At 40.6% G+C, this 24,229-nt stretch overlaps 1 protein-coding gene across 19 annotated transcripts in view; it reads right to left on the bottom strand.

Annotated features, from left to right (window-relative positions):
- ENOX1 (ecto-NOX disulfide-thiol exchanger 1) overlaps positions 1-24,229 on the bottom strand; it is a 506,538-nt gene that overhangs the window by 13,686 nt on the left and 468,623 nt on the right. For 17 of the 19 annotated variants that reach the window (XM_073345396.2, XM_073345365.2, XM_073345354.2 and 14 more), the window contains 2 exons: positions 22,360-22,467; positions 17,931-17,987 (listed from right to left, as the gene is read on the bottom strand). In XM_073345396.2, the coding sequence (XP_073201497.1) occupies positions 17,931-17,987; positions 22,360-22,467 (165 nt within the window). Of the gene's footprint in view, positions 1-12,149; positions 12,252-17,929; positions 17,988-20,116; positions 20,232-22,359; positions 22,468-24,229 lie in introns of those variants that run through there. The other 2 variants (XR_012159112.2, XR_012159113.2) reach the window with 2 other exon arrangements.

Here is a 24,229-nt window from a genome sequence, read left to right as displayed (position 1 = left end):
GTAGGGACATGGCACGTGTCCTCCCCTGGTACTCTTCCTTGCACACACTAGTCTACAGAGCTTTCTAAGGCTGGAACAGTAGCTCAGTTCCCCTCTACTTTACCCCTTACTCAGGGCTGTGCTTGACAGATAACATTTGGACCTTAACGTCTGTGACTTCCATATACTGTTTGGAATATGGATTGGTTGTGTGATCAGTCTGCAAAATTCAAATATCCAGAGAGTTTAAAAAGCCTCTGACTTATTTGGGTAATCCAAAGTTTTGAAAATTGTCTGAAAACCTGGGGGGAAACTATTGCTTATGGAGCACCTGGAAAATGCCTGTTCCCTGTGGCGTGGAGTGGGGGGATTCTGCTGGATTTTGTGGGGCATGGAGAATATTACGCTTTGTGAAGCACCCAGTAAAAGGTACACTTTGTGTGAGGTCACAGCACGTTTTGACATTTATACTGATGATACAAAGCCCAATTAACAGCTGTTTTGTGCAATTATGCCAACAGTAGCAGGAGAAGGGGAAGCAGAGAAGGACATTACGAGGTGTCTGGCAGTGCGGGGCACACAGGGAGCAACTGCAGAGGGCTGGCTGTGCATAAGCAGTTGCTACCCTTTCTTACCAGCCCCAAGCTTTCTCTGAAGACAGATGAGGAGGAGGGAAAAAGCTGTGTATCTGAAACAAAAGCAAGAGGCATGCAGGCCATCCAGAGCAGGGTGGAGATATGGTTAGGCATGTGAAGAAAAGGCAATTTATATTTTTGAAGGTGAAAAAAACACAAAGAGCCAAATTCTGCTGTCCTCAGTTGAGCAAAACTGTTACCGATGCCAATAGAAGTTTTGCTTGGTTAAGGACTGCAGAATTCAGCCTCAGATTTTAAACATATGGGTGAAATTCTGCTCATTTATACCCATACAATCCTAGTCATCTCATTGTAACAATGATTAGAATTTGGCCTACAGTGGGAAGATCACCTGTTTTCTACAGTATATTTCTTCTTATGTGGGGAAGAGACCTCAATATTAATGCAGACATAGATTAATATGATTATAACTTAATTTCAAACTTGTTTTCACCTTTCCTAAATATTAAGATATAGCAACAAGAATGTTATACCCAGGATGCTTGGAAATACAACAATACATATATTTAGCTATTTATGTTACTAAGTGTTAGAGCTAATCAAAGAAATTCCAGAAGGTTTCTGCTTTTATCTCTCAAGGACAAGCCAACATTACAAAGACAGACCATTCATGTTTTAAGTAGAGAAAAAAGGAACGTAGGGTGTGTTATCAGAGCCATAAATATAATTGTAAAGTGAGCCTACACCAACTCCTTCTTTTCTTTTCAAAGGAAAACTTGAGTTTAAACCTACACAAAGAATTCCAGAAATATCCTTATTGAAACTGATTTATTTTGTAAACACCCTAAAGTCTTTTTTCTTTGAACTTGGGGAACATTTATGGTGGGAAATGTTTTGCCGAAGATATTGGTTACTTCCAACTCACGTTTCCACTTATAGATGAAAACCTTTGCTGTTTCTCAAATGTTTAAGATGGCATAAGCTTTCAAAATGTATATTGGCAAATATGTTATATCTAAATGTAAACCTTCATATAATAACTGCCTGACAGCATTGTTGTATGAATAAAAAGATGTTGTATGTATAAATATAGCAAGCTCATTTGATGCAAAACTAATTACTAATGTAAGAGGCCATTTAAGTGCAAAATATTTATATTAATGGAGAATGAATTAGTTACAGGCAGTGCACAAGCAAACCCTCACCAACTCAGGAAGACAAGAAAATTGGTGTTCCAGAAATTGTTCTGCAGAGTCAACAACTATTAAATATTTAAACTAAAGTCTTTGTAAGAGTTATTTAATTTAAAAAGTCTCTTCTGGGAGCTAAAAACTTGTGTATAAAGGACAGGAATGTTTGGACTGTTTGAAAAGAATTTCATTTCCTCTCAAATGCTAATAAAATCAAGTCTCAAAAATGGACTGAATACAAAGAAAGAATTAAAACAAACTTTAAAAGTTATCTGGATCTTTCTTGCTGGGAAAAGAACAAAGGCAATTAAATAAATGTTGCATATTCATTAAACGGACTGCATATTCAGGAGCTGAAAGTGTCAGCTAAGCCAACCCTGAAGGCATGATGCCAATGAAAGTGACAACAACCAACTTGAATTTAAACAAGCCTGAGAGAGGGGTGTTTTCCTATCATTTCATGAAAATAGGAAGGAGAAGAGTATAAAGACTCAGAAGTGAGCATCCTACACACCGCCCCTCTGCTACTCCGCCTAGACAGCAAGCACTCACAGACAGAGAAGACTCAGGAAGAAACCAACCCAAGGAAAACCTCCCCAAGACCTCAACATGGATTGATGAGAGAAAGTTAACTAAGACTGCCAATGGATTAGATTTAAAACTCTTGTAATGATTTACGGGGCTATGCAAATTCTGTTGTAACTTAAATTACTATGTCAGGTTTCAGTGTAGCAGCCGTGTTAGTCTTTAGTTTCAAAAAGAAAAGAAGGACTTGTGGCACCTTAGAGACTAACAAATTTATTTGAGCATAAGCTTTCGTGAAGTGAGCCACAAAAGCTTATGCTCAAATAAATTTGTTAGTCTCTAAGGTGCCACAAGTACTCCTGTTCTTTTTAAATTACTATCAGTTTCTCCTGTTTAATCGCCTGGAGCAGAGATAGGGGCTAGACATTGGTAAACAGCAAAATAGTGGGATAAAGCTGGATTGAAGATTCTTAATATTTGTAATTGGCCTGGCTTAGGACAGATCCTTAAATGGCTTCTTCAAAGTAATTAATTTAAAAATCTTCTTTGAATTTCATAGTTAAGATTGCTTACTTTGTCCAGCTATAAACTGTTTAGGTTATTATTAATAACTAGACAGATTTCATTTGCCCCTAAACAAATTATTTTTATCATACGTAAACAGTTTTAACCATCTAATAAGATACTAAAACTGAATTCACAGTAATTGTGGACAACAATATACTTTGGTCTTCACTTACGAAGAGAAAAGAGCCCCTCAGATGCGGTCCACTCTCAAAGGTGTAATTTCTGTTAAAGGCTCTCCGCAGAGAGACATACACAAGAGTTTGTAACAGAAGTAACCAGTTTATTATTTGTGTTTTGTGTAATGTTTCTTTTCCTGTCTTTAATAATAAAATAGCTATGGTTAATAATTGTGCTTATTTTGCTTGATCATGGATGTCCCCTAAAGCATGGAAAAAAGCTGGTGTGACTAAATAATGGGAGACATGTCCCTGAGTTGGCAGTAAGAGAAACAATTAATAGAGCTGGCCTACCATTTCTTATTTCTCTAAACTAACCATTTTTAGAATAAAATTACTTGGGATCCAACAGTTTTAAAACTACCTCTTTCTACACCACACTTACATATAGTTTTTTGTTTTGTTTTTTTAACCCTCGTACAACCTCTTTTGGCTGCCCTAACCTTTAAGTGCTGCAACTCAGTTTTCATTTCTTTCAACAATTGGTTACATATGTCTCCATAGCCACACAGAGTAATAATTTAATCCTGGTGTGCAGCTTCTATTGGGTCTAGTTCAATGTCCACTGAAGTCAGTGGGAGCTTTTCCACTGACTTCAGTGCTCATCGGGTCGGGTCCATTCTTAGCTTTCAGGGGACACACAGATTAAGTTGCAGTCCCAAACAATAGGAAAGAGGATGATATTTACACACCTCTGCTTTTCAACATGTTCTCTCATGATGGCCATCCTGGATTCTTTACCAGTTATTTGACTGAAAGTATTCTGACAATTAGAAAGTCTCTAATATTTGAGTGATATAATTATCTTGCTGTTGAGATGGAATCTAGAAAAACATTGGTTTTGCTTTAGCAGAAGAACTATTAGCAGAGGGCCGCTGCAAGGCACACAATGCTGGTTCACTCCAGTTTAAGGGTCTGTTTACACAAGAGATTTAATGTGAAGGTTTTTGATGAGTATCTGGTAATCTGCAGTATGCAAGTCTCACCAAAAGCATGCACATGGGATGCCTGTCCAATTAGCGTCATGTGAACGCACAGTGGCAGTTTGCTGAGAAGTGAGGGAGTAGCATTCTTGGGGTCTATCCCATGGTTCTTTGCTTCACAGCCAAGCAGTGTGCATTGTGGATTTGTTTTCACTGTGAATTGTAGTATGCAAAGCAGAAGCCAGGCAGGTTGAAATAAAAAATCCCAAAATCATGTTTCCACTGTCTCTGCCCTATTCTTCCTTTCTGGGAGGGCTAGCATCATTTTCAAATTGTTGTTGGCCAGCAAGGACCCAGAAATGCACCATGCTGCTATGGCAGCAAGTGTGAATATGCAGAGGCTGCTGGGGCTGTATTACAGCATTCAAACCCGGGCACATTCTGCATTGGCCTCTGTCCACTGCACCACCGAGCAGATGGTGCAGGTGTGGGTGCAGGAGAATGTTCAGTGGCAGAATCAGTGGCTCCTCCAGGTAGCAGGAGAATACCGTGAAGCTTCTTGCAGCAGGATGAGGATGCTGAGCTGTTGGAACTAGAGGACCACTTCCTGGATCAGCTACACAGCATTCAGTGCCATTTCTGGGACCGGCAAACCAGCATGGATTGATGGGAGAGAATCATTCTGCAGACCTCGGATCACGAGCAGTGGTGCGAGAACTTTGGGATGGGGAGGGCTACCTTGATTGAGATCTGTGCAGAGCTGTAGTGACAGTGTACCAAAATGCAGTGCCCCATACCAGTAGGGAGGCAAGTCATCATTACCATCTGGAAGCTGGCCACCCCAGAGTGTAACTGGTCTGTAGCCAACCAGTTCGGCTTGGAGAGATGAACTGTTGGGACCAGTCTCATGCAGGTCTGCTATGCCATTAAAGTACTAGCTAGCTGGGTTATAATGCTCAGGAGATTAGTGATGGCTTTGCACACATGGGGTTCCCAAACTGTATTAGGACAGCTAATGGAACCAATATGCCTATCATTTGCCCCACTGCCCGGGTGCAGAATTTATAAACAGAAAGGGGTATTTATTCACAGTGGTTGACCACTGCAGCAGGTATACAGACAGAAATGCACGGTGTTCTGAGAGGGTCTATGATGAGAAGATCTTTCAGAACTCAGTTCTATTTAAATTAATGGAGAAAGGGGTGTTTGCCCCCAGGACCACTATGGACATTAGTCATGTGGAGACCATTCTCCAGGGAGAGATCTCATCCTCCTGAGATCCCTTCTGCCTCAGCTCTGCTAGCCTTTCCCCTTTGTGTTTCCTTCCTGTGCTTTTTTAACTACCCCTCCCAGCTGACAGGACAATTAGCTCCTTAAGGCTCCCAGGCCCAAGTCTGATTAGGTAAGTACTTCATTCCTCAGTCAATTCTTCTTTAGGGGGAAGTAATCAGAGCTTAAGTGATTGGAGTGTTGGGACAGCTGTTAGCTCTCAGCACTCTGTCACAGAATCATTTGGAAGCAGCAGAAAAAAAATGTCCTGACCATTATAGCTTTGTGCTGTGCTCTGCTCAATATTTGTGAGACTAAAAGGGAAAGCCTCAATGATCGGTGGGAGGCTGAAGTACTGATCTTGCTTGGTGGTTTAAACAGCTAGCACGGCATCCCATAGAGGATGCTAACACCAGGGAGAATATTGTCAGGGATGCCTATTATTCATATTTTGAGTCTTATGGTTGAACATGTGTAGCTGTGCATTCAGCTGCTAATCCATGGGGGGTGAAATAGACTGTGAGCAGTCCAGTATTGCTTGTGGGTGGTAGAAGTGGGACATTGCCTATATACTTTGGTGAAGCCGTATGGATTATTTTAGCTTCATTTAAAGGATTTTGTGTGTTACATGCAGTGATGAGTCATAATGGATCAAAATGGATTTTAAAAGGTTTTTATTATGAAGGAACAGTAACAAGGTCAAAGTTTAATTGAACCGAAGGATAAATAACAATAGTTTTTTATTTGAAAATACATTTACGAGAACAATCTACTCACTGACTAACAAAAAACAAATCTTTAAACAAAGCATCAGTGCAAGCCAAACTGAAAATGCAACAATGCAAACAGTGCAAAACTAACAAGTAGCTTAAAGTTACAGGCACATATAGGTCTTCCTTCTGCCTTTTCTTGTATGTGGGGGTTCTGGGGTTGAGTACCACAGCTCAAAATTTGCAGGTGCATTGCATGGGTCAAAAGTGCTGGGCTTCCAGAAGCCAGTCTTCTTGGTGGGCAGATGATGGATCTGACAGGAGAATGGTCTCTAGGATAAGTGCTGAATGGGTAAAGAGGGGAGGAATTGTTGATGGTCCCAGTAGCCACTATTGTCTAGGGACTGAAGGATGTGGCTAAGTCCTGGTTTACAGGACTGAAGGGACCACTGGCCTGGCAGTAGCATGTTTTGGAGGAGAGCATGCTGGCTCCAGATAGCATCCATAAGTTGCCTTGCAACTCCCTGTCTTTCTCCATGCTGTCCTGGGCCATGGTGATGCTGTCCTTGGCCTCTGTAACACTGTTCTTGGCCACTGCCATGATCTCTTGGGAGAGCTTCATTTCCTTCTCTGTCTGGATCACCATGTACTGCCTGCACTTCTTAGCTAGTGTGGTCTTCCCCTGGGACTCTATCATAAGTTCTGCAAACCTCTTGAGCTGAGTCTTCCTTTCCCATCCCCTCAGGATGGCTTGCCTGTTAGCAGTAGATAAAGGCATGGTCCTTGATGGTTTGGTTGTTGTAAGTGCCATGGAAATATGGGGGGAAAAATCATTTATTGTTCACATTCCATACAGGCCATGATAGCATTTTTTTAGTATGCATACATAACTTTACCTCCCTTAGGATCTTCCCAGCCTTGGGGGAACCTCAGAGATGGGCTCTGGGGGAGGGAGTGCGGGTGTCTGGGCCACAGGGACCCTGTGCAGCCCCCTGCTGTGCCCCCAAATACCCCCCTCTCAGTACACACACACACACCTCCAGTACCCTCCAAATATCACCTCCAGCACCCCCAAATACCCCCTCAAACACCCTCTAAATACTCCCTCTCGGTACATACACCTACTCCTCCAGCACCCCAAAATATCACCACTGGCACCCCCCAAATACCTCCTCAGAGTACACATACCCACCCCTTCAGCACCCCCACATCTGTACCCACCCACATCAGTTCTCCCTCCCCCCCTTCCTGTGGCAGTACCCTCTATTTGGCAACTTAAAAAATTGTAACCCTATTGGGCAGGGCAAAAAACCAAGAATCCACTAAAAGACTGGAGGGGCAGAGTTTTCCCCCAAGATGTGCCCAACTGGCATGTGTGACACTCCCAGACTGAGGTGGCGACAAAACATAACAGAGAAACAGGAGCTAGGTTGTCGTAGGGGTTTCTTTAACTTTCTACTCCTGGGAGAATCTTTTTTTGTTGTCTGTATTGCTACAGACATAGTTGCTGACAGGTATTTTGAAATAAATTACCAAAATAATTGAAATTGGTGTGATTATATTGTGTTATTTTGACAACTAAAATATGTAGTATTTTGCAGAATTTTAAAATACTGTGCGCAGAATTTTTAGGCGGAGAATTCCTCCGGGAGTATGAATTGCCCAGGCGAAGCATGTTTGGAAACATGTACAGTGGGGCCGAACGGGCAGTGTGAGTTTACAGAGGGAGGCGAGGGCTGGATTCTCAGAACAGCTCCTAGCTCTCATCCGTCTAAAATGGCTGTGACCATGAAGTACCCGGAGCAGAAGACAGAACGGCTGTATAGCACAATAATAATAAATAATAAATTGAAATGATAGGTACTTACAGGACAAAGTTCCCTCCAGGAGTTCTGCCTTTTTCAGTCCTGGTCTGGGTTTCTGGCTAGAACCTGGGATTGGTTGATGCCTGGCAGGAATTGGGGTACATTGCAGCAGGGCGTGACTCCTGCTGGCTTTCCAGCTGGGTGATGTCAGGGTTCTGGGTCTCCAACAGATCCTGGATCTTAGGGGAAAGCTCCTCTCCAGCACCCTCCTGCTCAACCTCCAGTGGGCCTTGCTGGTCATTCTCAGTGTTGGGGGAGAGTGCAGCCAGCCGGTGCCACTATGTTGGCGGGGTCATGCTATATAATAGTGTAGCATTCTGTCCAGTTCACCATAAAAAGGACAGGTCACATATCCCCTGCCAGATTGTCTCCTTTTGTCCCTCATTTCAATGTACTTACTCCTAAGCTGCTTGTTCTTTATCCAGCACTGGTCAGCATCCTTGTCATGACCCCTCTTGGACGTGTGCTTGGGAACATCCACAAACAGGTCTTTATTCTGGTGGCTGGCCACAGGAGCTTCCTGCACCGACACTTCTCCCCACATGACAAGGAGATCCAGCGTCTCAGCACACCTCCAAGCAGCTACACGAGGCATGCTGTAGGGCTTCTGGAGTGCTGTCATGTTGTATTGCAAGAATGCTGGTACACTTAGATCCAGGAGCAAATGGGCAAATTCTGGTTCTGCACCAGTTTTTAAAGGGGGGAGGCGATGCCCTGAGAACTTGACATCAGAGCAAGGAGAGGTGAATAGACAGGTCAGTAATGATTGATTTGCTAAGCACTGTGGGATAGCTGTTGGAAGCATGCAAACAAAAGTGGTGTGCAGCAATTGAATCCACACAAACAGCAGACCCCACTAATTCAATGCACAGCAAACCTGATGCACTTGGCAACCAGACTCCAGAGTTCATGGCAAATGTGGAGCTAGTGGCAGTCATGGATTGTGTTGTGTGTACGCAACCATTTTCAAACTTCACTTGGTTTGATCTGCTTTAAAACCCCTGTATAGACAAGCCCAAAGACTTGACCTGCACCACCCACCACCAGAACACTGTTTCAATCCTAGTCCCACAGCATCTCTCTTGATCCATATCCCTCTGCAATCCAGCTAATGGGGTAGGGCTAGCTCGTTACAACATGCTATGCTACTGGTCAATTCTATAACAGGTTTTACTAGTAAGTGGTTTAAGAATTTTATTATTTGAAAATGTCTGAAAATAAATTAGTGTCCTTTTTCACTCAAGTCAGGGATGACCTTTGGGGTTAACCTATCTTTGGTGCCTTGTCCCAACCTAGCACTGAGTTCTTCCGCTACCACACACAATTCTTTTTTAAACTACCCTAATATTAAAAATAACACCATGCGAGTGTAGTTAAGAAGTGTGTTGGCACTAACAAATAAGCAGTTGACAACTCTGAAAAATTAACTGGCATTTAAAGTACATCATCAACAAAGAAGAAGAAAAATTAGAACAACAAATAAAAGATCTTGCAAATGAAACACTATAAAATGCATGTCTATGCAGCTAAGATTAGTCTGTTTGGTTTTATCCTGCATGATAGAAATATTTTCAGGAGTGGAGATTAATTGCATTATAGTGTTTTTGACATACCATTTTTCCAGTCCACTTGCCAGAGAGACACTTTTTATGTTTTGGTATAAAAACATTTACTATTATCACTTTCACCTGGCAAGTTTGGGCAACTAGCAATGATGTCAAAATAGCTGTCTAATCTCAGCTATCTTTTTATACGGCTCTCATTACCATAGTATTTGAACACAAATATTTTATTTGACTATATACTATGCAATGTGTATGTGATGATTAATGTTAAAGTCACTTGATATTTACTTTTAAAAATACATGGGTGGTCAGGTGTGTCATTTCCTTATATTCTGAAAGTATAAAATAGGGCGCAGATTCTTGGTGGCTCACGGAAATATTATTTTTCATGCAGTCTGAAGATAATTTGGTATGGGAAGAGATCATTGTTCTACATGTCTGTACAGTGCCTTGCACACTTTTGACATTATACAAATAATTGCAATAATCATCAGATTTTTCAAACACAGGATTAGACCTACATGGTGATAAAATTTATCCCTCAATTTTCTTGCATATTGTGCCACTGGAACAGCACAAACTGCATGTGTAAATTAAACTTTGCAAGCTGAATGAATACTTGTAGCTCATCGCAGACACACTATATGCTATGCAAACCAGGGGTTGGATCCTGCAACGTATTGACCGGCCTCGACTCCCACTGAAATCAATGTGGATTAAAGATATTCAGCACCCAATAGCACTCATTTGCAGGATCTGGATGTAATAAGGTGCTCTCAGAATGTTTCTCCAGCATAAGAACAGTAGAGCATTAAAAAAAATATTGAAATGAGAAAAAAAATTCTGCCCTAGAAATAGATTCTGTGGGTTTGTGAGATGGTCTGATAGGCATCCTTGAATTAACAAGAAGGAATCATAAAAACCCCTTATCCACTCTGAGAGGGTAAATGGATTTTGAGAGATACTCTTAGCCAGCTGTTGGGACTTGAAAACCCTGTGGCCAAGGGCAACCTCTCCATTTACAGGTGCCCAATATAGCACTTATGAGAGATGCTTTTATGAGAGATACTTTTAGTGTGCCTTCCACAAGATATCAGCCATTTTTCCTCCTCCTCCTGTACAGGACCTTGACTAGAATGATGAACACGCCCCAAATCAGTGCCTCCTATGAGCAATCAACACAGGTTCCCCCCGCCACCCCAAATATTCTTCACTGCCTGTTCTATTAAGATTGTCAGAAGAGAGGGGAAAGAAATAGCCTGATTCTCTCTATAGGGCTGTGGGACCAAGTCAACACTCCCACAGCGAGCACTATTAGGCTTACAGCAAAAGCAGAGAGAGACTCCATAATCCTTCGTGCAGTTACTAGGGAGCCCATGTAATGTAAAAGACAAACAGTGTAGTGACAGCAATGAGCCAGATTGCACTGCCAACCCTATGCAAAGTGCAGGGTATCCACACAGGTGCACATATATATAATTAAAAGCGGCTCCATTTCACTGACGGAAGAAGCGATTCCTGTATGTGTGTTTATATATTTTGTACAGCACTGTAGGAAGAAAGGCTGAACAGAACTGTCAGGTATTATTAAAATGTCAGGTGCTATTGGTAGCTGTGGGCATTGCGTGACTGTATCCCCACAGAGCTCATGAAATCCAAAGGCAGAAATGTCTGTGCTTTGCTGAGAGTGGGTGGCTGAATAGGTTTTAACATTGTGTTTCAGACCATTCGCTCCTCTCTTGCTGAGGTTAAATGAACCTACTCAGTCAAAAGCTAAGTCAGTATGCCACTGTTGCACTTCCAGTTAGGAACCAGGGAAGTGGTATGATTTGTTGCTCCATGTTAATGAAGGGGGTATCACTAAAGCCGGGGGCCATTTCAGATAACATATTCATTGTTAGACTGTGCCTCAGCCTACACTGTTACAGCACTTTCCCAAGGGCTGGATCTCTGCAGAGGCACTGCAGCTCAAACCATAGAGACTGTGATTCTGTAAGAACGCAGGTCTAAACACTGCACCATAATGAACTGCGTAATATGTATGTATCACTCTCCTCTAATGTACAGAATCACAAGTGGGAGGGGGGAGTTGTGAATTGTGAGGGTTTTTGATTTTCCAGAATCTGGAAATTTCTGGAAGGTGAACAGGGCATCTGAAACATGGCTCTGTACAAAGCTAGAGCTCGTGTTAGTTTTTCAATCTTCACAGTGCCGAATTCACTGGGTGGTTGTTTCTCATTCTAACTGGTGTAAGGTGTAAATATGAAAGCTGCTGATTAATACTGCAAAAGGATGATCAATCATCACTTTATGACTTTATCTGACTCTACATCCCTAAAGTTGAAGGCAATGGTAGAAAACAGGTGATTCAATGGCCTGCAGCAAAGAAAACATATTGTTGTTCTACAGGAAAATGTATACATTGTCAAGAGTTAAGTTGAAAGACAGCGTTTGTGTTCATCTCAAATGGGCAGAAAAATCAGTTTCTTTGGATTCTTCTACATCAAATGTGTCACTGAAAGTAACTTCGTCTATTGAAATGGAAGAGCAGAATACTGAGTCTGATGATCCTGCAAAGAAACAATTTTGATGCCATCATGATCCCTGAAATATAGCTGTTATAATATGTACTTGTTAAGATCTTCCAGCTGATCTTGAAGATCAGCTTCACTTAGGAACTGTCTCTATCTTTGCCATCCCCAAAATAGTAAGGATCATCCAGTGATTACCCTCATAAAAACATCTTAAAGGCAAAGACTTGAACTTGATAAGAGATAACATTACCTTCAGTGTAGCACTAAATGAACAATTTAGTGAAATGGTTGAAATGCTTCACCCTGGTATATTCCTCTGGACAGATTTACACTCAGAGGTTCACTACTAATGCTGGAAGTGCAGAAATAGAAGGAGAAAAATAAAGGAAGAAATAAAGGAATCAACAGTAGTGAACGAAGGTTCATCAAACATGAAAACTCCCCCAATAATGGCTACAAGCATCCAAAGGGAAAAATACATCCCTACTTAATTCCATTGGTTCTCTGTCTGAAGAGAAAACCACAGACTATTGTGTCCAAGTTTCTAGAGATGCTAACCAAAGATACAGAGAAAGCAGAATAAGATAGGCTTTGCTATTTGTTCAGGCAATGAAAATAGAAAAAGAGGATAGAAATTCAGATGTAATCACTCTAACCTTCTGAGATGTCTGTATTTAGCACACTATTTAAACTTTGTTTAGAAAGCAATAACACTTAACAGAGTCCTTAGGTGAAATCCTTGCCCAACTGAGGTCAATGGAAGTGTAAAGGATTATACAACGGGAGGCCAAAACCAAGCTAACCAAAACCACCCAAAGTCCCCTTTTACAAGGCCTCCAAACCAACCTTGGCCAGCAGAGTTTCCCGGTCTCTCATTGCTTTAGGAAGCAGGCAGGCTTTCTCCATTTCCCATAGGTATCAAGTCAGGGGAGGAGCAGCTTAACCAAGTTCAAGTGCCTTGAATCAGAGCAATCAAACTTATAGCCAGAAAACAAAGCCTCTATGAAGCAGATCAGGCTAATGCCCTGGAGCCTGAGGGTCCTGCAACCCATAGCCACAAGTGTGGCTTCTGGTCCCTTTTCTCTCGCTCAGCTTCTTTTTCCCGCTTATATAGCCCAGTTCCAGGGTGGGGCAGGGCACTCCTTGACTGAACTCAGGTTGCTTGGCTGTAAGTGCTAGACTGTCCCTTAAAGGGGTATTACACCCCACCATAGGGAGTTTTGCCATTGACTTCAATGGGGCTAGAATTTCATCCCTTAAGTACATTGTGGACATTCAAAAATTCTTTAACTAGCGTCAGTCTCACAGTGGTTGTCTGATAGGATTGATGCCCCAGCTTCCCGATGTAATTTAATGGACTGTCCCAGGAAGACTGTGTCATTACCTTGACATCCGGTACCCTAAGTATGCTGAGTTTTGCAGTGCACAGAAGGACGATGTTGATCAAAACACAGCACACGTTTTACGCAGCAAGAGACTCTACAGCAAGCCAGATACAATTGAGGAATAAATACTGTACATTGATGTTTCGCATCTCACAGCATGTGTTTTGTGGTTTCTCTTCATAAACCATTTAGTAACCCCTCCGCCCCACTTCAGAAAGAAGAAGTGCTTTTTTCAAGATGAGGCTAGTCTGGTCACGGGAGACCAGGATCATGCTGGACAAAGGATGAAATCTGAAATTATAGTTGTACATTTATTTAGGGTTTTCTCTTCAATTAAGAGGATGATCTGAATTATATATCACTGTGTCCAACGATGATGGGGAAATTAACAAGTTGCTCTATGCACTGAGCAGCATTAAGAACAATGGACAATCACGCCTAAGCCCCCAGAAATGAGTTTTACGTCAGAACACTTCTGTCAGCCCAGAATATGGGAGTGCTGAGGTTACTATTAAGCTTAGGTCTCCCTCAGGGCCAGGACTTTTGCTCCAGGCACAACATGCACTTTATGTCAGGGTTTTCCTGCTACAGAATGCACCACAAGCAAAAATGACACATTCAATGGATTAAAAACCACTTCAAATCATGTGAAATGTGACCAGATGTAACAAACATGTACCTGACAAGCCATTCGTGAAATGGCCTCATGACTGTCTGCAGAGTCCTGCACATGAGTTATTCTTGCACTGCCCTGGAATAATTAATGCAGCTGATGCACACAAAAATCTATTCTTTCTTTTTAGCTTTGCTTGTGAGTTGTAGTAGCAGTGGGTCTAACATTACCCTTGCCCAGCCTTTTAAGTAACTGTGTGGAATGCCTTTGCCAAAAACAAGACACCCCTCTCCCCAAGATCTGCCAATTTTGTGCCTGTCAGGAGTTGGGCACATTTAATCAGCAGTGTGTTTCTATTTTACAACTGGTAGGATGTTCCGACCACCAATAAGTGTGCAGCCCAGCCCAGAATACGGCCACGTATACGCAATACATGTTGTCTATACTCTCTTTGGCTACCAAAAATGTTCTAATTTTTATTTCAAGAAACAATAAGATAATGTAAAATACCTACGATATTATGGCCAACGCCACTAGTGGAAAAGGTTCCTTAGGACACAGGAAAATTATTTTTAAAAACTGTAATAGCAATACAGAGAGGACACTCTTGGAGTACAACACTGCAATATACATGCAGTGATCTTCATAAAATTTGCCACTGTCCTTTTCAAAAATCTGTTTTTTTACTACTACAGTACAAGGTACAGGTAGCCCAAAATATGTTCTAGGGTAAAAGGTCATATATACTATTTGGAACACAGACATTTTCATGTTTGCTTGCCAATACCTTCCAATCTGGTCCTGAATGTCAGGGTATTTCATTTGCTAAATTCAACTTGTCAACTGTATCGAATATGTACTAATCCTATTATATGCATCACAGTCCGCTAATAACCATGTAGGAGCCATTACATCTTTTCCTCTTTGATCAGTCCAGATTTAGATGCTGGCCAAGGGCAAGAACCACAAACTCTATTTGTAATTAGCTTTGGATGCATTTTGGAGGAGAAGCACATTAGTATTAAATATTCAGTGTAAACAACATTAATCATTTTTAGGGATTCTGGTTTGGGGATTTTATTAATTTCATTGTTGAGGGTTTATTTTTAGCAATTTTTGAGTTCTACATAGATGTTAAAAATTGTTTTTTTGGGAACTTTCCTCTGTGCATATACTGTAATGAGGAATGTGTATTATATACATTAGTTGTAAATACAGTTATAAGTAATCTCTCTGTTTCAAATAGTCCTATGTTAAAATGCACTAGGGAATGATTAGTGTGCATGAGCAAGATCTACCTAGACCAATTAATGTGTAACGTGTGCTTTAGAAATCACATCTCATAGCCCGCATTACTGCTCCATGTAGACAAGCCCTTAGGTACAAAAAAAAAAAAAACATTTCCAGGGTTTTCTGATGTTTACTGGACAAACACTGATTTAATTTTTATTTGTGTCAGGGTTGTTTTCTCTATGTTTATTGGTTAAAAGCTAAAATTGGAAGCCTAGTCATATTGTACTCTTTAAAGGGTTCTCAGTTCCTGTCCATCAACCATGTCCATTTCTGCAGCAAATAAATTTTCACTCTTTCTCTATTAGGTATCAAAATAAATTTATCTATTGCCATTTATATTTATGTTCCTGAATCTCTCTCTTATCCTAAGATGGAACAATTTTCTGAATTTGTGGATTGACAAGTGCAGTTGTCTAGTTTCCTTCTCCACCATTATTTTAGGAATGGCAGTGACTTCTTCCCTTAGGCGTTGGATCCTGGGACTGGCGCTGCACAGAGGAGGACCTTTGTGTTCATATAGATCCAACTTCAAGAGGGAGATCCTTGGGATGTAAATATTCACAATGCACCTCTTTACCCATCGATGCCCATTCACTGTCAGGTGCACATGGACATCAAGCAGAGAGAGAGAAGCAGAGCTGGCTGGAAAATGGAATTTCCCTTCTGAGGGGAATGCTGATATTTTGAAATATCCTTTCATCCCAAATCAGAACAAAAAGTCAAAATTTCAAAATTTACTTCGAACAAAAATTCTGAAATTACCTTGTCAACTGGGTGACTTGGGCCCTTTAAGAAGGAACAGGTCCAGTCCACCTGTGTCTCATTAGCAGCCTCTGGATAGGGCCAGATAGTGGGCAGCTGGTCCTGATAAAGAGCCAGAGTGGAACAGGAAACAGAGAGAGGAACCCATGGCAGAGATTGCAGAGAGCAGGAGGCTCCTGCAAGAGACCTTCCTTGACCACGGGGAAGGGTTTGAGCCTGGAAGCCATAGTCATAGGGCTGAAGACTAAGCAGACTCTAGGGGAGTAGATCAAATCTCCAGGCACGTAGTGCTGAGAATGGCCTGCTAAAGTCGGGAAGAGCTGCAGAGAACAGAATTCAATGGAAATGGCAGGGAGAGAAGCCTGACAACAGAGTTTTGTTTTCAGTTTTATGACAGTAAGTTAGACCCTGGGAGAAGGGACACTGTTGGACCAGAGGTCTGCGTGGAGTTTATTAAGGACGCCTGAAGAGGAGAAACTGAGGCAAAGTGCTGGAGAGGAAGACCAGGCCACAGGGGTGCATGGGAGGTGGCTTCCCTGGTAACAAACCTTATTTAAATGTTTCATTTTGATGTTGTCAATTTGACTTTTGTTATATTATAATTAATATACAAGTCAAAACATTTTGACTATATTATACATAAGCTGACAAAAAACATTTTGATAATTTCCTGTAGAATTAAAATTAAATATATATGTTCCTGTAAAACATTTTGATTTTGTCAAATCAGTTTCCAACAGAAAAGTGTTCCATCAGAAAATTTTTTGACCCGCCCTTGTGTGAAAGCAACAGTGTTCAGGGCAACAGAAGTGACAATTTCAAGATTGTTAGCAAGCTAATGTAGTTCTTCCACATGAAAGCAAATTCTTCCAGGCTGCACAGATGCTGTGTGCAAACAGGAATTTTTGCTTTGTTGGCACACTGGAACAGTACTTAATGGTTTCTGTGCAGTGCTAGATTCTCAGAGCACCTATTGACCTCACTGCAGAATCAGACCATAATGAACAAGGTTCAAAGAACATTAAAAAAAGGAAGAAAAACACTTCTTCATTTAAATGTTATTTACTACATTTAGGGTCCGGGTCAGGTTTAATATAATTTTTAAAAACAAAATAGGTTTCCTACCTGTGCTACTACTCTCGATTATTAACACAAAAATGATTAAAAAAATAAATTACTTTTCAGTATTTAAGCTGTGAGCATTTTGCTCAGCTAGGACAAAGATATTCAGTTTCACCTGTTTCAAGTCTATTAATTTCATTTTCAGATTTTTACACAAAAGCAAATGGTGCAAAGTTTGGATTACAGGCAAGAGATTGGATCCTTCTTTAACCCACCCTACCCCTTGCCATTTTTCTAAGGACCTTTTTCCACTGGAATAATAAAGAGATAATGGAAGCTTTTCTATTGGTCTTGGATTTTATAAAATATGACCTGACAGAATGGCAGGGAGCAAAAGTCTGGTAGGGTTGGGGGAAAGGATTAGATTGGGGGCAAGGAACCTTGCGAGATTGGGACTGGAGGGGGGCACAGGAAGAGAGAAATTGTGATTGGTTGGAAAAAGGGATTGGGACTGGTACCTGGGGTGGGGAGGCTGGGACTGGTTCAGGAAGAATTCTGGGATTGGATGCCTGTGGGAGACTAGTGCTGGGAGCTGGTGAGAAAAATGGGGCGGGGGAGGGGAGAGAAGGGAAGAGCACTGGGCACCAGGACACTAAGGCAAAATATTATTCTTACAAAAATTGCCGTGGTACTGTTAACATCCATGGAGAGCAGGCAGAACCTTAGCTGTTAACATTTCATCCAAATAACCCCACAACGTACATTTTACAGAACTCAGTTTAACTACCTTGAAATGAAACTTGCTGGGATTTGAACTTGTAGCTGCAGGAAAAGTAGGCATTTTAAACCTGAGCTCTTAAACCAGTAAGCCATTCCATAACCTTTAATAATAGAATGTAAATAGAGCTGTACCTACATTTGCCTGAGATTCGTCATGGCCGTTGATCTCTGCTAACTCCTTGGCACTTTTTAACTGCAAAGTATAAAGAAAGAAACAAAACAAAAAAACAACAAAAACAAAACAAAATTAAAAAACCCAAAACCACACAAAGCACATTACTTGAGTATTTCACACAGTTATCTTTGATTTATTTGAAGTAGCATTTTATAAAGCTTCCAATGAGAAAAACAGATGGAGCATATAATTCTAATGAGTTTTTGCTCAAGCCATTTTGAAACCAACATATTTAAGGCTTGATAAGTTTAGGCAGGGGGGAGTAAGGAAAATAATAAGACTGGATCATTATTTTTTAAATAATAAGATTAGAAAACAGTTTCAAGGCATAAAAAGTGTACAAAATTGGCTCTCAGGAAGAATAAATGATTTCATTTCCCATTCTTGTTGCTATTAATTTAAGCTTTGCAATGTTTGCAAGTTGCCACTAGCTAAATAGTGTTGGCTTATGATTACTTTTGAATGATACATTCTGAGTTGTTTAAAATGTCAGAGTGCTCCTGTATATTGCTTTCTTGAGGAAGTACACAGATAACTGACATGGCTCCTGAGTATGATGGAGGAGGAAGAGATATGGAACTCATTTATTTAGTTATCGGGAGGAAGAACTGGAAAGATACTGCCAATTTCACTACAGGTGATCTGAAGCAAAACTTTTTTTTTCTTAAAGTAAATGAGATTTTTAATGGAAATTCAGGATTACTTCAGGGGAGATTATAAAATAATCACTATCCGAAGATTTAAGAAATTACCTAATGACGTTTTGGGCCAAATTTTCAAAGATATCTGCACATCCAATCTACAGATGAACCCACACAGACAGGTATGTGCCACCGCAACCTTCACATGCTTGCATGAACTGGGGATTTAAGATGAGCATGCAGAACAAAGCGCATTTGCACTTAGGTGTGTATACCTTTAAAAAAAAATGTATGCCTTTATTCTAACCTATTCAAAATGAGAGTGGGGGAGTAAACAGCTCTTTCTGCTGTTTCAACCTGTTTTTACTAAGGAAGTAGCAGTTGTTATAAGAGTTATCTTTTCTGCCTAACACAAATGGTTTATTGTGTGAGAACAACCCTATAATTCTCGTAAAAATGGACACCAATATGCTTGAATCAGAACAGCTGCTATTTATAATTAGAGCAGTCCAATGCATTCCATATGAATGCGCCACCACTTCCATGAAATGATAAGCAACCAGGGCCAGTCTTAGGGAAAAACGGCACCCTGGGTGAACTTGCATTTTGGAACACCTTGCCCCCGCTGCCTCCCCATCCATCCTCCACATTGCCCCTGGTCCCCCACAGCTTCCCTGGACTCCCCACCCACCCTGGCCTCTGATGCCTCCGTGGACTCCCCAGCCATCCCCCCCCATCACTCCTGGCCCCTGCTGCCTACACCAGAGCCCCCTCATTCCCCCCCATCGCCCTTGGCTCCCTCTGCCTCTCCATCCCCCACACGTGTAAGAGGTCAGAAGAGCAGGCTCTTGTCTGAAAGGGAGCTCAGCATGTTGTTTAAGATAACCTGCTCATTGCTCAAAATAAAAAGGGCAAGGGAGGTTAGCTAATTTCATATGTTTATTTACCTTCACCCCCGCCTTCTTCAGGTTCACCAAGTGCAGCCACCCTACAATCACTGGCTATTACCTGTGTGATGCGCAGCATGTATTCTACTGCTGACTTCAGATTCACCACTGAACCACACTCTCACTCTGCTAGAGATTGGAATCTGTCTCTAGGTAAATATGTATACTAGACTTTTCCCCCAAAAAACTTTCCACCCCATGACCACCATGGGTAAGTTTCATAGATGGTAACTCTAGTGTAGCCACAGCATTGGCAGTTGTGGCCATTTTCACCTCTGTGCCATCTGTTCTGAGCAAGGTTAGACAGCACAGAGGATAAAATGCTGATGCCTTGTCTATACTAGAACTCCCATCATTGCACTGCAGGTAGCGATAGTGGAAAACGTTAAGGAAAAACGCCTAGGTGCAGACACACCAAGAGTAATATCCCTTTTTTCCAATATTGTTTTTTTGTTCAAGATTGAATTATATTCTTATCTTATATCCTAAATGGCATAAAATAGTAACAGAAACCCTGGAAAAACATACAATATTGAAAAAAAAACAGGAGCTGCCCTACCCCAAAGGCAGGCTCTGTTGCTGTTCAATGGCAAATGTGGTTACCAGCAAAGAGCATGCTGATGCACTGCACTGAACTGGAGCCACCAATTGCCAAGGGGCTACCCTTCATGAATCTGAAAGGAAAGCAGAAGGGTTACAACCTTAGCCGTGCACTGAGATGTCCATGGGTTTTTTTGGGAGTGGGGCATTTCTTCTACAGGATTATTCACATTCTACAGGTAATCCATGTGTAAAAATATACAGAATCTTTAAGAGTACAATCAAAGCTCAGCTGGATCAAAATTTTGCACTAAGAACCTTGGTTTCTGTGGCACTTCAGTGCAACAGGCTGGAAATTCTGCCTCAGCTTTAAATTAACTTTTAAAAATAGCGGGTTTTGCTGAAAGTAATACAAAAATTTATAATAGAATACAAGTGCACAGTCAACCTATGGAACTCCTTGCCTGAGGAGGTTGTGAAGGCTAGGACTATAACAGGGTTTAAAAGAAAACTGGGTAAATTCATGGAGGTTAAGTCCATTAATGGCTATTAGCCAGGATGGGTAAAGAATGGTGTCCCTAGCCTCTGTTTGTCAGAGGGTGGAGATGGATGGCAGGAGAGAGATCAGTTGATCATTACCTGTTAGGTTCACTCCCTCTGGGCACCTGGCATTGGCCACTGTCGGTAGACAGGCTACTGGGCTGGATGGACCTTTGGTCTGACCCAGTATGGCCATTCTTATGTTCTTAATCAATCCAGTAGCCCCTGTGCTTTTATTTTGATGTTAAATGTTCACATTTATTTGACTCTGCCCATGATTTTCAATATTCAGCATGTCACAGATATTTGCAATGAAAACACGTAGTTGCACTATGGTGGTTGTCAGATTGTAAGATCTTCCCGTATGTTTTATAACATTTTGAGTGCTATAATAAAAAATTTTTTAAAGAGTATTTTATAACGCTGTTGTTTGAATACTACTAACATATGTTAAAATTGTAGCCCTAAAATACCCTATATTTATGTTTCGTATATACTATATAGATCCTGCATGTCCCTTAGCCCATTTCTCATCTGAAGTTTTAGGTGCCAAAAAAGTTGTAATCAAATCCATTCTTCCTTATACCCTTTTGTCTAAGATGGCATTACATCAGTTCACATTTAGAAAGTTATCTTTGCAACCGTAAGCGCTAGAAATATCTTTTTAAGTGAAAACTTTATTTTGCAGAATCTGGATTGTCAGATTGTAAAGTATATTTGTGCCAAATGCATCTGACGACACACGTCCAATGTGCATAACTATAAAAACATACAAACATTCAAAAATTCAGAAGGATTTTTTAAAATTATGAAAACCATAGACTTTTTGAATCCTTGCCATCTAAACAATTTACATTCTACACTTCTGATTTTTTCCCCTAAGTTACATTAATCAATCAAAAAAGCAATCCACTGCCTACTTCAGCTAAGAACTATGGAGTTGTGACTACTGTCTCCACAATCAAGTTGTCGACACACAACATGTATTTGTATACTCTGTGTGTGTGGACAACACAGTATTTCATCTCCAGTACCACGCATACGGGCACAGATCTTCCCTTTGCTGTGAAACAATCCATCTTACCGTGCGCATTAGACAATATTTTCAAATACACTTATCAATGTCATACAGCACTTCAATATCAATGAAAGCAAAAAATGAAATGATCAGATTTGCAGAGGATATAAAAGGTTTGCTTCTCACCACAGTTAGATAAGTGCACTGATGCACTGGGGATTTTTTTTTTATGTCATCATGATTCAGTCCTTTGTATACATGTGTCTGCATGAATAATACAGGAGATGCTAAACTCATTTCCCCCACTACTAGTCTTAAAAGAAATGGCTGGCTTTTTTTGAAATATGTTTGCTTTGCTGGTATATTGAACTCTCCCAAAATTCATTTGTCTTCAGATAGAAAACATTCACACATCACTGGTATCAGTGTGGAGGAACATAACAGAAAATGTTATACAAAATGTGAGATTAAATATCTGATATTGCAAAACTGACAAGAGTTCAATTTCACTTTCAATTTCAGTTCCCCCAAACAATACTACCAATTAACTTCAACTAACCTTTGTAAATGCTCATTAGATCACACACAGGTCATATATTAATCACATTGACGTCAATGGCCAAACTTTCACTGATTTCAAAGGTGTAGGATCAGGCCCCCTGGTGTAGTCCTAAATAAGGATTATGCTCAACGAAAGCACTCACCTGCTCCTGAAGAACTTTAAGCCTGGCTTGTGTATGTGTTTGTTCTTCTTTTGCTTGCTCCAGTTCGGATTTTTTGTTATTTAATTCTTCCTGTATACTCAGCAATTGCTGGGTAGGTGAAAAGAGTGATTAGCACCATCAGAATCTGAGCAATCTTAAATATTGTAAATCCTCACTGCAAGCAACATTTTTCAAGTTATTTCTATATTTATTATTGTTACTAAGTCTGTTGTGTCTAAGTTGAACAAGATGTAAATTACTTCCATCTGCATTTCCTTCCACAGCAGTACTACACAAGGAATGCATTTGAAAATGTGCGGTTAAAGTATTTGTTACACTAAAGCACAAACACTTGGTAGAGTATATCATCCACAGAAGGACTGTCACATCCATCTGAACAACAACCTTATTTGTAGAAGTATATGCTGTGGTTTTAACAATACTAGGGTAAACACTACAGTGCATGCATAATTCACAAGCACAGCCCTTTACTCTAATTAGTCACTGGCCCAAAGCCATTTCATTCAACACAAAGCAATATTCTGGAAAGCATTTGCACTTAGTTGCCAAAAAGACTAAACATTTATTTTCTTCTCATGCTATGATGGTGATGTGTTATTAGATCAGCAAGACGGATGTCCTACAATCAATGTATCAGCCAAGAAAACTGCTGATATGATCTGTCAAAACACAAAACGATGACCAAAAGATTATTTTTATGCAGAGAATTTCTGAAATGTAGAGACTTTAAGGGCTTGGCTCCCCTCATCTTATCCAGTTATAAGTCATGAACAGCCATTGGGACTTGCCAGGAACTGGTCACTAGATTCAACTAATTCTGAAACTGGTTATGTATTTCGGAAAAGAGAGGACAAGTACTAGACCCTGCTGAAGAGCAGGAAAATACAATCAAGAGATTACAAACTGGTTTAGTATCTCTCCCTTTAGTAATCAAGCAAGGAAAATTTATTTGCTGTGCAAACATGGTACGTTGATTACTATTTTTTAAAAAGGTGGGTAAGTGAACAATTGCATTAGTAGCAAGAAACTTCAGTTATTGGTGTTATACATAGTAAACATTTAAGGCTTAATTTACCCAGGTGCTTAGTACCGATAACTCTTGGACTTCAGCTGATGCTGTGGGTGTTTAGCAGGCCCTTTTAGTGCATAAATTTTATATCATGTAGTTAGCAGTATTAAGCATCAAAGTTTCTTCTTCAATGCTATGTGAAGCCTGCTTTTAGAGATGTGTGGAAATGTCTGAAGCATCAAGGCTTGAGTAGCGATTGATACAGAATTTCTGATGTGGATGACTACCAGCTGGATGGATTAATTCAACGTTTTAAAGGTCTCTAACACTGCCATTACACACACACACACATACACACACACACACCATTTTCCAATTAATTGTGCTCAATTTCCAGGGTGATTCAGAAAATCCAGAGCATCGCATTCCATCAGACAATGTATAGCCACATGAAGCCAAACAAATAATCATTTATGAACTGGAATGTCCCATTTAGTAACATGCTAAATAGCTTACCCGTTTATACAAATTGGGCCACAACACATATCTAAACTGATTGACAAAATGTGCACATCAAGTGGAAGCAAATATCAAAAATGGTTTCAGTCCCACTGGTTCCTGGGCTAGACAGTCTACATAAACTTCTTCCTATGAACACTGCCAGACTTTTTAACCTCCAGTGGCATTGCTGTGTCACCACAGCTAGATGGAAGTAAATTTTAATAAATCACCTTTTTATATTTCAGATTAACAGCCGTGTTAGTCTGTATTCGCAAAAAGAAAAGGAGTACTTGTGGCACCTTAGAGACTAACCAATTTATTTGAGCATAAGCTTTCGTG

Source organism: Lepidochelys kempii, chromosome 1, assembly GCF_965140285.1.
Source record: "Lepidochelys kempii isolate rLepKem1 chromosome 1, rLepKem1.hap1, whole genome shotgun sequence".
In the NCBI taxonomy this organism is placed as follows: Eukaryota; Metazoa; Chordata; order Testudines; family Cheloniidae; genus Lepidochelys; species Lepidochelys kempii.
Note: the sequence above shows the minus strand (reverse complement) of the source record. Positions and strands in the feature narration are given on the sequence as shown.